This window comes from Salmo salar, chromosome 18, assembly GCF_965601325.2.
Source record: "Salmo salar chromosome 18, fSalSal1, whole genome shotgun sequence".
Taxonomy (NCBI): domain Eukaryota; kingdom Metazoa; phylum Chordata; class Actinopteri; order Salmoniformes; family Salmonidae; genus Salmo; species Salmo salar.
In genome coordinates, this window is record NC_138308.1 from 26,622,501 (window position 1) to 26,637,400 (window position 14,900).

At 49.7% G+C, this 14,900-nt stretch overlaps 1 protein-coding gene across 6 annotated transcripts in view; it reads left to right on the forward strand.

Moving 5' to 3' along the window:
• Positions 1–14,900, forward strand: part of LOC106577115 (girdin) — a 102,992-nt gene that overhangs the window by 31,539 nt on the left and 56,553 nt on the right. For all 6 annotated transcript variants that reach the window (XM_045700963.2, XM_045700961.2, XM_045700965.2 and 3 more), the window contains exon 4: positions 14,315–14,384. In XM_045700963.2, coding sequence (XP_045556919.2) covers positions 14,315–14,384 — 70 coding nt within the window. The remainder of the gene's footprint in view (positions 1–14,314; positions 14,385–14,900) is intronic.

Below are 14,900 nucleotides of genomic sequence, written 5' to 3' on the forward strand. Positions count from 1 at the left end.
GGTAGTGAGCTGCTTAGACAGAGACAGAAACACAGCAGTCTCAGAGAACCTCCCCTCCCTCCCTCCCTCTCTCCTTCCATCCCTTCCTACAGCTGGTTCCTGGGGCTGGGGATCCACACAGCCAGGGCACACTGTGTTGATGCCCAGCCCAGCCCAGTCCAGCCCCGCTGAGGAAGAAAAGGGAGTAGGTAGATCAGCATAAAAGTGCTTAGAGACGGGCCACACTAAATGGCAATTGAACCATGAGAAAATCTGCCTACAGAGACCAGCGGTCCGGTTGTTGTCATTAAAACATTGTTTGATTGTGTTGACAAGATGAACAATGCTCATTGGTCAACCATGCATCTTTTGGTGCCTCGAGCGCCGAGCTAGCGGTGCCGCTCATGGGAGCAGGCACCACGAACCGTGGAGCTTGCAAAACTGCTTGCGTTTGGCCGCACTACTCATTGAAATCAATTTGTTGCTTAGCGCGGCCTGTCTGTAAGCATCTTAAAGCATATGGCAGCAACTGTATTAGAAAGGTATATCAGCAGGACAGATGTCAGCAAGCAGTTTTATTGTGTCAGCAGCACACTGTCTCATAAGCAAATCTATGGATTTCACATGACTGGGAATACAGATATGCATCTCTTGGTCACAGATACGTTAAAAAGAAAGTAGGGCCTAGTCTATCAGGAAAAAGAACATAGCCTAGTTAGCCAGGTAGCCTAGAGGTTAAGAGCGTTGGGGCAGGTAACCTAACGTTGGGGGGGTTGGGGCAGGTAACCTAGCGTTGGGGGGGTTGGGGCAGGTAACCTAGCGTTGGGGGGTTTGGGGCAGGTAACCTAACGTTGGGGGGTTTGGGGCAGGTAACCTAACGTTGGGGGGGTTGGGGCAGGTAACCTAGCGTTGGGGGATTTGGCAGGTAACCTAGCGTTGGGGGGTTTGGGGCAGGTAACCTAGCGTTGGGGGGTTTGGGGCAGGTAACCTAGCGTTGGGGGGGTTTGGCAGGTAACCTAGCGTTGGGGGGTTTGGGGCAGGTAACCTAACGTTGGGGGGTTTGGGGCAGGTAACCTAACGTTGGGGTGTTTGGGGCAGGTAACCTAACGTTGGGGGGGTTGGGGCAGGTAACCTAGCGTTGGGGGGGTTTGGCAGGTAACCTAGCGTTGGGGGGTTTGGGGCAGGTAACCTAACGTTGGGGTGTTTGGGGCAGGTAACCTAACGTTGGGGGGGTTGGGGCAGGTAACCTAGCGTTGGGGGATTTGGCAGGTAACCTAGCGTTGGGGGGTTTGGGGCAGGTAACCTAGCGTTGGGGGGGTTGGGGCAGGTAACCTAACGTTGGGGGGTTTGGGGCAGGTAACCTAGCGTTGGGGGGGTTGGGGCAGGTAACCTAACGTTGGGGGGGTTGGGGCAGGTAACCTAGCGTTGGGGGGGTTTGGCAGGTAACCTAGCGTTGGGGGGTTTGGGGCAGGTAACCTAGCGTTGGGGGGGTTGGGGCAGGTAACCTAACGTTGGGGGGGTTGGGGCAGGTAACCTAGCGTTGGGGGGGTTGGGGCAGGTAACCTAGCGTTGGGGGGGTTGGGGCAGGTAACCTAACGTTGGGGGGTTTGGGGCAGGTAACCTAGCGTTGGGGGGGTTGGGGCAGGTAACCTAGCGTTGGGGGGGTTGGGGCAGGTAACCTAGCGTTGGGGGGATTGGGGCAGGTAACCTAGCGTTGGGGGGGTTGGGGCAGGTAACCTAGCGTTGGGGGGGTTTGGCAGGTAACCTAGCGTTGGAGGGGTTTGGCAGGTAACCTAGCGTTGGGGGGGTTGGGGCAGGTAACCTAGCGTTGGAGCAGGTTACCTAGCGTTGTGGGGGTTGGGGCAGGTTGCCTAGCGTTGGGAGGATTGGGGCAGGTAGCCTAGCGTTGGGGGGGTTGGAGCAGGTTGCCTAGCGTTGAGGGGGTTGGGGCAGGTTGCCTAGCGTTGGGGGGGTTGGGGCAGGTAGCCTAGCGTTGAGGGGGTTGGGGCAGGTTACCTAGCGTTGAGGGGGTTGGGGCAGGTTGCCTAGCGTTGGGAGGATTGGGGCAGGTTGCCTAGCGTTGGGAGGATTGGGGCAGGTTGCCTAGCGTTGAGGGGGTTGGGGCAGGTTACCTAGCGTTGGGGGGGTTGGGCAGGTAACCTTGCGTGGGGGGGTTGGGGCAGGTTGCCTAGCGTTGGGGGGGTTGGGGAGGTAACTTAGCGTTGGGGGGGTTGGGGATGTAACCTAGCGTTGGGGGGGTTGGGGCAGGTTGCCAAGCATTGGGAGGGTTGGGGCAGGTTGCCTAGCGTTGGGGGGATTGGGGCAGGTTGCCTAGCGTTGGGGGGGTTGGGGCAGGTAGCCTAGCGTTGGGGCAGGTAGCCTAGCGTTAGAGGGGTTGTGGCAGGTAGCCTAGTGTTGGGGGGGTTGAGGCAGGTAGCCTAGCGTTGGGGCTGGTAGCCTAGCGTTAGGGGGGTTTGGCAGGTAACCTAGCGTTGGGGGGTTTGGGGCAGGTAACCTAGCGTTGGGGGGGTTGGGGCAGGTAACCTAGCGTTGGGGGGGTTGGGGCAGGTAACCTAACGTTGGGGGGGTTGGGGCAGGTAACCTAGCGTAGGCGGGTTTGGCAGGTAACCTAGCGTTGGGGGGTTTGGCAGGTAACCTAGCGTTGGGGGGGTTTGGCCGGTAACCTAGCGTTGGGGGGTTTGGGGCAGGTAACCTAGCGTTGGGGGGTTTGGCAGGTAACCTAGCGTTGGGGGGTTTGGGGCAGGTAACCTAGCGTTGGGGGGGTTGGGGCAGGTAACCTAACGTTGGGGGGTTTGGGGCAGGTAACCTAGCGTTGGGGGGGTTGGGGCAGGTAACCTAACGTTGGGGGGGTTGGGGCCGGTAACCTAGCGTTGGGGGGGTTTGGCAGGTAACCTAGCGTTGGGGGGTTTGGGGCAGGTAACCTAGCGTTGGGGGGGTTGGGGCAGGTAACCTAACGTTGGGGGGGTTGGGGCAGGTAACCTAGCGTTGGGGGGTTTGGGGCAGGTAACCTAGCGTTGGGGGGGTTGGGGCAGGTAACCTAACGTTGGGGGGTTTGGGGCAGGTAACCTAGCGTTGGGGGGGTTGGGGCAGGTAACCTAACGTTGGGGGGGTTGGGGCAGGTAACCTAGCGTTGGGGGGGTTGGGGCAGGTAACCTAGCGTTGGGGGGGTTGGGGCAGGTAACCTAGCGTTGGGGGGGTTTGGCAGGTAACCTAGCGTTGGGGGGGTTTGGCAGGTAACCTAGCGTTGGGGGGGTTGGGGCAGGTAACCTAGCGTTGGGGCAGGTTACCTAGCGTTGTGGGGGTTGGGGCAGGTTGCCTAGCGTTGGGAGGATTGGGGCAGGTAGCCTAGCGTTGGGGGGGTTGGAGCAGGTTGCCTAGCGTTGAGGGGGTTGGGGCAGGTTGCCTAGCGTTGGGGGGTTGGGGCAGGTAGCCTAGCGTTGAGGGGGTTGGGGCAGGTTACCTAGCGTTGAGGGGGTTGGGGCAGGTTGCCTAGCGTTGGGAGGATTGGGACAGGTTGCCTAGCGTTGGGAGGATTGGGGCAGGTTGCCTAGCGTTGAGGGGGTTGGGGTAGGTTACCTAGCGTTGGGGGGGTTGGGCAGGTAACCTAGCGTTGGGGGGGTTGGGGCAGGTTGCCTAGCGTTGGGGGGGTTGGGGAGGTAACCTAGCGTTGGGGGGGTTGGGGATGTAACCTAGCGTTGGGGGGGTTGGGGCAGGTTGCCAAGCATTGGGAGGGTTGGGGCAGGTTGCCTAGCGTTGGGGGGGTTGGGGCAGGTTGCCTAGCGTTGGGGGGGTTGGGGCAGGTTGCCTAGCGTTGGGGGAGTTGGGGCAGGTAGCCTAGCGTTAGGGCAGGTTGCCTAGCGTTGGGGGGGTTGGGGCAGGTAGCCTAGCGTTGAGGGGGTTGGGGCAGGTTGCCTAGCGTTGGGGGGGTTGAGGCAGGTTCCCTAGCGTTGGGGGGATCGGGGCAGGTAGCCTAGAGGTTAAGAGCGTTGGGGCAGGTAACCTAACGTTGGGGGGATTGGGGCAGGTTGCCTAGCGTTGGGGCAGGTAACCTAACGTTGGTGGGGTTGGGGCAGGTTGCCTAGTGTTGGGGCAGGTTGCCTAGCGTTGGGGGGGTTGGGGCAGGTAGCCTAGCGTTGGGGGGGTTGGGGCCGGTTGCCTAGCGTTGGGGGGGTTGGGGCAGGTTGCCTAGCGTTGAGGGGGTTGGGGCAGGTTACCTAGCGTTGGGGGGGTTGGGGCAGGTTGCCTAGCGTTGGGGGGGTTGGGGAGGTAACCTAGCGTTGGGGGGGTTGGGGCAGGTTGCCAAGCATTGGGAGGGTTGGGGCAGGTTGCCTAGCGTTGGGGGGGTTGGGGCAGGTAGCCTAGCGTTAGGGCAGGTTGCCTAGCGTTGGGGGGTTGGGGCAGGTTGCCTAGCGTTGAGGGGGTTGGGGCAGGTTGCCTAGCGTTAGGGCAGGTTGCCTAGCGTTGGGGGGTTGGGGCAGGTTGCCTAGCGTTGGGGGGTTGGGGCAGGTTGCCTAGCGTTGGGGGGGTTGAGGCAGGTTCCCTAGCGTTGGGGGGATCGGGGCAGGTAGCCTAGAGGTTAAGAGCGTTGGGGCAGGTAACTTAACGTTGGGGGGATTGGGGCAGGTTGCCTAGCGTTGGGGCAGGTAACCTAACGTTGGTGGGGTTGGGGCAGGTTGCCTAGTGTTGGGTCAGGTTGCCTAGCGTTGGGGGGGTTGGGGCAGGTAGCCTAGCGTTAGGGGGGTTGGGGCAGGTAGCCTAGCATTGGGGGGGTTGGGGCAGCTAACCTAGCGTTGGGGCAGGTAACCTAGCATTGGGAGTGTTGGGGCAGGTAACCTAGTGTTGGGGTAGGTAACTTAGAGTGTGGGGGTTGGGGCAGGTAACCTAGCGTTGGGGGGGGTTGGGCCAGGTAGCCTAGCAGTTAGGAGCTTTGGACCTGTATCCAAGAGGTTGCTGGTTCGAATCCCCAAGCTGGTTAAAAAATCTGCCCTTCTGCTCTTGAGCAAGGCAGTTAACTCCCAACAACAACTGCTCCCTGGGCGCCGATGACGTGGACATCGATTTAAGGCAGTCCCCCACACCGGCTTGGGTTTTGCAACTGACTAGGTATTCCCTTACCCCTTGCCTGACCAAAAGTTTGCTGGTTTTAATCTCTAAACCGACTAGGTGAAAACTCTGTCTGTGCCCTTGAGCAAGGCACTAAACACTTATTGCTCCTTTAAATCACTCATGTAAGCATCTGCTATGTGACTAAAATGTAAATGTAAATTGAACAAAAATATAAACGCAACATGTAAAGTGTTGGTCCCATGTTTCATGAGCTGAAATAAAAGATCCCAGAAATGTTCACAAAAAGCTTATTTTGAAATTGTTGCATGTTGCATTTTATTTATTTTTTCAGTATAGTTAGCATACCATGTCATGTGAATTCACATTCTGGCATAGTGAGGATTGTGGATGTTTTGAGCAACTGCTTTTGTTAACTTATTTATGCGATAACATGGTGTTATGTTTTGATGCACTGTGTGAAAACACTGTTTGAGCTGAGCAACTGGTACTAGAGAATGAAGGTTTGGTCTGAGCAACATGGTACTAGAGAATGAAGGTTTGGTCTGAGCAACATGGTACTTGAGAATGAAGGTTTGGTCTGAGCAACATGGTACTAGAGAATAAAGGTTTGGTCTGAGCAACATGGTACTAGAGAATGAAAGTTAGAGCTGAGCAACATGGTACTAGAGAATGAAGGTCTGGTCTGAGCAACATGGTACTAGAGAATGAAGGTTTGGTCTGAGCAACATGGTACTAGAGAATGAAGGTTTGGTCTGAGCAACATGGTACTAGAGAATGAAGGTTTGGTCTGAGCAACATGGTACGAGAGAATGAAAGTTAGAGCTGAGCAACATGGTACTAGAGAATGAAGGTTAGAGCTGAGCAACATGGTACTAGAGAATGAAGGTCTGGTCTGAGCAACATGGTACTAGAGAATGAAGGTTAGAGCTGAGCAACATGGTACTAGAGAATGAAGGTTTGGTCTGAGCAACATGGTACTAGAGAATGAAGGTTTGGTCTGAGCAACATGGTACTAGAGCATGAAGGTTTGGTCTGAGCAACATGGTACTAGAGAATGAAGGTTTGGTCTGAGCAACATGGTACTAGAGAATGAAGGTTTGGTCTGAGCAACATGGTACTAGAGAATGAAAGTTAGAGCTGAGCAACATGGTACTAGAGAATGAAGGTTTGGTCTGAGCAACATGGTACTAGAGAATGAAGGTTTGGTCTGAGCAACATGGTACTAGAGAATGAAGGTTTGGTCTGAGCAACATGGTACTAGAGAATGAAAGTTAGAGCTGAGCAACATGGTACTAGAGAATGAAGGTTTGGTCTGAGCAACATGGTACTAGAGAATGAAGGTTTGGTCTGAGCAACATGGTACTAGAGAATGAAGGTTAGAGCTGAGCAACATGGTACTAGAGAATGAAGGTTTGGTCTGAGCAACATGGTACTAGAGAATGAAGGTCTGGTCTGAGCAACATGGTACTAGAGAATGAAGGTCTGGTCTGAGCAACATGGTACTAGAGAATGAAAGTTAGAGCTGAGCAACATGGTACTAGAGAATGAAGGTTTGGTCTGAGCAACATGGTACTAGAGAATGAAGGTCTTGTCTGAGCAACATGGTACTAGAGAATGAAAGTTTGGTCTGAGCAACATGGTACTAGAGAATGAAAGTCCAAATCCAAATCAAATGTATTTGTCACATACACATGGTTAGCAGGTGTTAATGCAGGTGTAGCGAAATGCTTGTGCTTCTAGTTCCGACCATGCAGTAATATCTAACAAGTAATATAACCTAACAATTTCACAACAACTACCTTATACACACAAGTGTAAAGGAATGAATACGAATATGTACATAAAAATATATAAATGAGTGATGGCCGAACGGCATAGGCAAGATGCAGTAGATGGTATAGAGTACAGTATATACATATGAGATGAACAATGTAGGGTATGAGAACATTATATAAAGTGGCATTGTTTAAAGTGGCTAGTGATACATTTAATTACATCAGATGGCAAGATGCAGTAGATGGTATAGCGTACAGTATATACATAAGAGATGAGTAATGTAGGGTAAGTAAACATTATATAATATAAAGTGGCTAGTGATAAATTACATACATTTTTCCATTATTAAAGTGGGTGGAGTTGAGTCAGTATGTTGGCAGCAGCCACTCAATGTTAGTGATGGCTGTTTAACAGTCTGATGGCCTTGAGATAGAAGCTGTTTTTCAGTCTCGGTCCCAGCTTTGATGCACCTGTACTGACCTCGCCTTCTGGATGTTAGCGGGGTGAACAGGCAGTGGCTCGGGTGGCTGTTGTCCTTGATGATCTTTTTGGCCTTCCTGTGACATCGGGTGGTGTAAGTGTCCTGGAGGGCAGGTAGTTTGCACCGGGTGATGTGTTGTGCAGACCTCACTACCCTCTGGAGAGCCTTCCGGTTATGGGCGGAGCAGCTGCCGTACCAGGTGGTGATACAGCCCGACAGGATGCTCTCGAATGTGCATCTGTAAAAGTTTGTGAGTGTTTTTGGTGACAAGCCGAATTTCTTTAGCCTCCTGAGGTTGAATAGGCGCTGCTGCGCCTTCTTCACCACGCTGTCTGTGTGGGTGGACCATTTCAGTTTGTCCGTGATGTGTACGCCGAGGAACATAAAACTCTCCACCCTCTCCACTACTGTCCCATCAATGTAGATAGGGAGCGGCTCCCTCTGCTGTTTCCTGAAGTCCACGATCATCTCCTTTGTTTTGTTGACATTGAGTGAGAGGTTATTTTCCTGACACCACACTCCCGAGGGCCCTCACCTCCTCCCTGTAGGCTGTCTCATCGTTGTTGGTAATCAAGCCTACCACTGTAGTGTCGTCTGCAAACTTGATGATTGAGTTGGAGGCGTGCATGGCCACGCAGTCATGGGTGAACAGGGAGTACAGTTGAGGGCTGAGAACGCACCCTTGTGGGGACCCAGTGTTGAGGATCAGCGGGGTGGAGATGTTGTTACCTACCCTCACCACCTGGGGGCGGCCCATCAGGATGTCCAGGACCCAGTTGCACAGGGCGGGGTCGAGACCCAGGGTCTCGAGCTTAATGACGAGTTTGGAGGGTACTATGGTGTTAAATGCTGAGCTGTAATCGATGAACAGCATTCTTACATAGGTATTCCTCTTGTCCAGATGGGTTAGGGCAATGTGCAGTATGATGGCGATTGCGTCGTCTGTGGACCTATTGTGGCGGTAAGCAAATTGGAGTGGGTCTAGGGTGTCAGGTAGGGTGGTGATATGGTCCTTGACTAGTCTCTCAAAGCACTTCATGATGACGGAAGTGAGTGCTACAGGGCGGTAGTCATTTAGCTCAGTTACCTTAGCTTTCTTGGGAACAGGAACAATGGTGGCCCTCTTGAAGCATGTGGGGACAGCAGACTAGGATAAGGATTGATTGAATATGTCTGTAAACACACCAGACAGCTGGTCTGCGCATGCTCTGAGGACGCGGCCGGGGATGCCGTCTGGGCCTGCTGCCTTGCGAGGGTTAACACGTTTAAATGTTTTACTCACGTTGGCTACAGTGAAGGAGAGCCCGCAGGTTTTGGTAGCAGACCGTGTCAGTGGTACTGTATTGTCCTCAAAGTGAGCAAAAAAGTTGTTCAGTCTGTCTGGGAGCAAGGCATCGTGATCCGCGACGGGGCTGGTTTTTCTTTTGTAGTCGGTGATAGACTGTAGACCCTGCCGCATACCTCTCGTGTCTGAGCCATTGAATTGCGACTCCACTTTGTCTCTGTACTGACGCTTAGCTTGTTTGATTGCCTTGCGGAGGGAATCGCTACACTGTTTGTATTTGGTCATGTTTCCGGTCACCTTGCCCTGATTAAAAGCAGTGGTTCGCGTGTTCAGTTTTGCTCGAATGCTGCCATCAATCCACGGTTTCTGGTTGGGGAATGTTTTAATAGATGCTGTGGGTACAACATCACCGATGCACTTGTTAATGAACTCGCACACCGAATCAGCGTATTCGTCAATGTTGTTGTTCGCCACAATGCGGAACATATCCCAGTCCACGTGATCGAAGCAATCTTGAAGCGTGGAATCCGATTGGTCGGACCAGCATTGAACAGACCTGAGGGCGGGAGCTTCCTGTTTTAGTTTCTGTCTATAGGCTGGGAGCAACAAAATAGAGTCGTGGTCAGTTTTTCTGAAGGGAGGGCGGGGGAGGGCTTTATATGCGTCGCGGAAGTTAGAATAACAGTGGTCCAGGGTTTTACCAGCCCTGGTAGCACAATCGATATGCTGATAGAATTTGGGGAGCCTTGCTTTCAGATTAGCCTTGTTAAAATCCCCGGCTACAATAAATGCAGCCTCAGGATATGTGGTTTCCAGTTTACATAGAGTCCAATGAAGTTCTTTCAGGGCCGTCAATGTGTCTGCTTGGGGGGGATGTACACGACTGCGATTATGATCGAAGAGAATTCTCTTGGTAGATAATGCGGTCGGCATTCGATTGTGAGGAATTCTAAGTCAGGTGAACAAAAGGACTTGAGTTCCTGTATATTGTTATGATCACACCACGTCTCGTTAATCATAAGGCATACACCCCCGCCCTTCTTCTTACCAGAGAGATGCTTGTTTCTGTCGGCGCGATGCGTGACGAAACCAGGTGGCTGTACCGACTCAGATAGCGTGTCTCGAGTGAGCTATGTTTCCGTGAAACAAAGAACGTTACAGTCTCTGATGTCTCTCTGGAATGCTACCCTTGCTCGGATTTCGTCTACCTTGTTGTCAAGAGACTGGACATTGGCGAGTAGTATGCTCGGGAGCGGTGTGCCCGTGCCCGTCAACGGAGCCTGACCAGAAGACGGCTCCGTCTGCCCCTTCTTCTACGGCGTCGTTGTTTTGGGTCGCCGGCTGGGATCTGATCCATTGTCCTGGGTGGTGGGCCAAACAGAGGATCCGCTTCGGGAAAGTCGTATTTCTGGTCGTAATGTTGGTGAGTTGACGTTGCTCTTGTATCCAATAGTTCCTCCCGACTGTATGTAGTAAAACCTAAGATTACCTGGGGTAACAATGTAAGAAATAACACATAAAAAAAAAAATACTGCATAGTTTTCTAGGAACACGAAGCGAGGCGGCCATCTCTGTCGGCGCCAGAAGTCTGACAGGTTTGGTCTGAGCAACATGGTACTCGAGAACTGAAACTCCAGTAACAGACCTCTGATTGTAACGTGACACAGTTTTGAAGCACAATGAACTCGGAGCTGATCAATAATTCAGGAGTAGACCGTGTGAACAGGAAGTGTAATCTATTCACCTCTCTCTCTCCACTGACACATCTGCTGAACTGTTTTACAGATTGACTATTTTCTCACCATGAATATTGCCTGGCAATCTGCCACTCTGGATGATAGGGAGGCTTTTCCATTTCAAAGCGCTGCAGTATTTCTGCCACACCATTGTCATTATACCAGATCAACATTAACACCCCACAGTGTGATTCCCATTCCTGACTGTTTTATGTTTTATGCATGAGAGATGGGCTGTAAACTCCTGTTAGCATGGGCTAATCCAACCTCCATATTTTAACACACAAACACTTATTTTAATATGAAAACCGGGTTTTAGCATTGATTCGGGCTCTGTGATTCAGCAGTTAGCTCTAGGCTGTTTGTTTGCTTTGCCTAGTCAAGCATCCATAATGAAACATCATGGAGTTTATCATTGGCCAATCTGTACACGCCTCCCCCTTCTCCTTTACATAGAATTCAACCCCCCACTTCAAGCAGACAGGGGATTTAAAGATTGTGAGATGTGCATGAAATTCACATTTTCATGATCCATCAAACAAGAATATGCTTGATATCCTATATCTTGAATCTGAGGCTTTCCATTCCCTGTGTTTTCCCTCCATGAAATAGGAGATTCTTAACCCAAATAGAGGGTGACATTGAGAGCATGTGCTGTGGGTAGACTGGGTAACGATTACTCAGGCTTTTGACGCAGTGCCTGACTGTGCTATGTGCTCGTACTGCAAACGTGCCTGCCGAGAGAGACGTGTGTGTGTGTGTGTGTGTGTGTGTGTGTGTGTGTGTGTGTGTGTGTGTGTGTGTGTGTGTGTGTGTGTGTGTGTGTGTGTGTGTGTGTGTGTGTGTGTGTGTGTGTGTGTGTGTGTGTGTGTGTGTGTGTCAGTGAGGGGGAGGCAGGAGCTAGAAAAGGGACAGGTGTTGGGTATAGTCGAGAAATAAGAGTGTTTGTATTTGTCCCTCTGTGGGTTCCTAACTACCCAAGGCCACAGTTGCTGTCTTGGGGTCTGACTCAGCAGTCAGCACCTTAGGCCACATGGGTGTTCGGTGTTTCTCACTTTAAAATGCATTTAGGTGGGATAGTGTTTAATGATGAGAAATCACATGCTATTCTACTCAATCTATTGTATTCTGGAAGCATGGACAAATGTGAAGGTACTCCCTTCCTGTGGGGTTAGCCATATAATCCTCCTCCCACCTTTCACCAGCACAGCAGAGCAGCAGCAAGTCCACACTGACGCTCTTATCCTGACTGACACATAAAACCATGGCAACCATGTAAATTCTCTTTGTGTAACCCCAGGAAACGAATGACCTTGAGAACACTCTGACATCCTGTCCCTGGGCTAGTGTGACAGGCATCATCCGTTTTTTGTCCATGCGTGTCTGTTTTTCCTCCTGTCATGTCATTCACGTCATATGAAGGTCTACAACCGTAAATCTCTCTCAACAGAGACAAGCGTATTAACTAGAGGTCGACCGATTATGATTTTTCAACACCGATACCGATTATTGGAGGACCAAAAAAAGCCGATACCGATTAATCAGCCAATTTATTTATTTATTTGTAATAATGACAATTACAACAATACTGCTTGTTAAATCAACACCCGTTTGGCCAAGTAGGCTGTGATTCGATGAGAAATTAACAGGCACCGCATTGATTATATGCAATGCAGGACACGCTAGATAAACTAGTAATATCATCAACCATGTGTAGTTAACTAGTGATTATGTTAAGATTGATAGTTTTTTATAAGATAAGTTTAATGCTAGCTAGCAACTTACCTTGGCTTCTTGCTGCCCTCGCGTAACAGGTAGTCAGCCTGCAATGCAGGCTCCTCATGGAGTGCAATGTAAGGCAGGTGGTTAGAGCGTTGGACTAGTAACCGGAAGGTTGCAAAAACGAATCCCCGAATCCCCCCTGAACAAGGCAGTTAACCCCCGTTCCTAGGCTGTCATTGAAAATAAGAATGTGTTCTTAATCTGACTTGCCTAGTTAAATAAAGATGTAAAAATGTTTTTGTTTTTTTAAATCTGCAAATCGGTGGCCAAAAATACCGATTGTTATGAAAACTTGAAATCGGTCCTAATTAATCGGCCATTCCGATTAATCGGTCGACCTCCAGTATTAACAGCCTGATATGACCAGTAGACATAATCATTTCCCCTCTTTTGCTTTGACACCAGTGGTAGCAATGTATTACAAAAACATTGTGTACCTTCTGGCAATAAAAAGCCCAAATTAAAAGGGTTTATTATCCTTCACCATGAGGTAATGACATCAATATGTGGTTTTCCAAAATCTCATGTTAAATAATAATATGCTTCTTTTTCATTGCATCAAAGAGAAAAGTACATAGGCCCCATGTAACCCTGTTTAAAATGTCTATGTGGAGTTTGCCTCAGTGGACATTAAATATTGAAGATTATTGCCCTCGTCCTTTATACTTGAAAAACGACTATTTCAATTTGACCACAGAAGTCTCAGAAGAGGACTCAAATTAAGATTCACTAGATCTATGTTTCTAAATGTTATGACAGGTAGTTGGAGAAATATTTCAACATTGAACATATTTCGGGCGTGTTCTCTGATATAGGCCCTAGTCCATTATCTTGGGGTTAGTTTAATCATTAGACACAGATGCACCAACCCAAGCTCTCCGGATGTAATGTGAGCTGGACAGATGTCAGACCACCGCCCCACATATCATTTAATGGTTACTTTGGGGTAGAGTTCTTTGGCCCAAGGCCCAACACAGGCTTAAATTGCTATCCACACACAGTAAGCAAGGTCATTATCAAAGGCCTTGGTTCTGTTCCAAACAGCCAGTCAGTCCGGCAGTCTGTTAGAGATTAGACACAGGCCCTAGAGCAGTGGGTGAAACCAGCATTGCCCACTAGTCTCATACCAGTCCAACAGACTTCTAAATTACTGAATCAATATTTAAAGCTGTTTAATGACAGTTCTCCCTCGTTTAGTGAGTACTTGGCTTTTGACATAATAGATGAAGACCGTGGAGAATCAATCAGTCAGCATGACTGCCTGTCTGTCAGAGTACCAGCAGCAGCATGGTGGTGTACTGAACTAGGAGGAGCAGGGCATAAGCAGCTTTACTAGTCAGCTGATGACAAGGTTTCCCTGATGGTGTGGCAGTTTGTGCCTGGTTTCTGTATGTGCCTTCTTGTGTGTGAGCTTTAAAGTGTGCGTTTTGATGCGCATCCTGTTTTTATGATGGACGTATAAAAAACCTTGTAGTGAAAGGGGGATTTGAGACTTACAACTTACACAAAGACCATGGTCACTGTTGTCACATGATAGCCAAGCGCACATTCAACACACACACACACACAGGACGGGTGACATCTTCAAACGATGCCACACGAGACCCTTGCTTTGTCTATTGGTTTACAAATTGATACTCTTTATATAACATCCCCACTGGGCATCCCTCTGTCTGTACTGTCGCTTCGGAGTACGTGGCCTCCCTGAAACTCTCTGGCTTAGCTATGGCATTGTGGAAGGAGGGGGAAAGGTATTCATGCATGGCTCTGCAGTGGTCCTTTTAAAGATGGCGTCTCCGTCTCCTCATGCAATCACTACTCATTCTGATGGTCGGTGAAAACAATATGTACACTTTTTTCAGGATGTATAACATCCTGTGAACATCTGCAATAATAACTAATACTGTAATAACAAGTCACATTGTAACAACTCATACTGTAACAACAATTCATACTGTAACATCAACTCTTACTGTAACAACTCTTACTTTAATAAAAACTCATGCTGTAACAACTCATACTGTAGTAACTAATACTGCAATAACAACTCATACTGTAATAAGGGAAAGAGAAAGGGGGATACCTAGTCAGTTGTACAACTGAATGTATTCAACTGAAAGGTGTCTTCTGCATTTAACCCAACTCAAACGTACTGTAATAATAAGTATTTTTGATGTGTTCCTCCAGGAGACCCTCCAGCAGCTGGTGACGATGCCTCTCCCCAACGTGCTGGTGCTGGGCAGGAACCCTCTCAGTGGTACGTCTTCATCTGACTGACCTACCAACAATACACACTGTTACACTGGGAGTTCAGTGGGGAAACTGAGGATGTTACTGTCCTGTATTAGAATGCAGTGTAGACTCATTCATAACGTGAACTCTTTATAACTCCATTATTATGCACCACGCATCATGTAGGTCTGTTGCTTCATCTTGAAATCGGTTTTCCTCGTCCTTGTGTGTAGATGTCCTTTCCACCAGCTAGAATCTCTCTGTTCTCTTCATGGTGAGATATTGGGTCATGTGAAACCAAGATACAACCAGCCATTGGTTGTATTGTGTCAAAATATTTGGATTTAGGAAACACGTTATTTGTTTATTTCAAATCAAATCAAAAACATTTGGTCACATACACATGGTTAGCAGATGTTATTGTGAGTGTAGCGAAATGCTTGTGCTTCAAGTTCTGACAGTGCAGCAATATCTAACATGTAATCTAACAATTCCACAACAACTACCTAATACACACACATCTAAGTCAAGGAATGGAGTA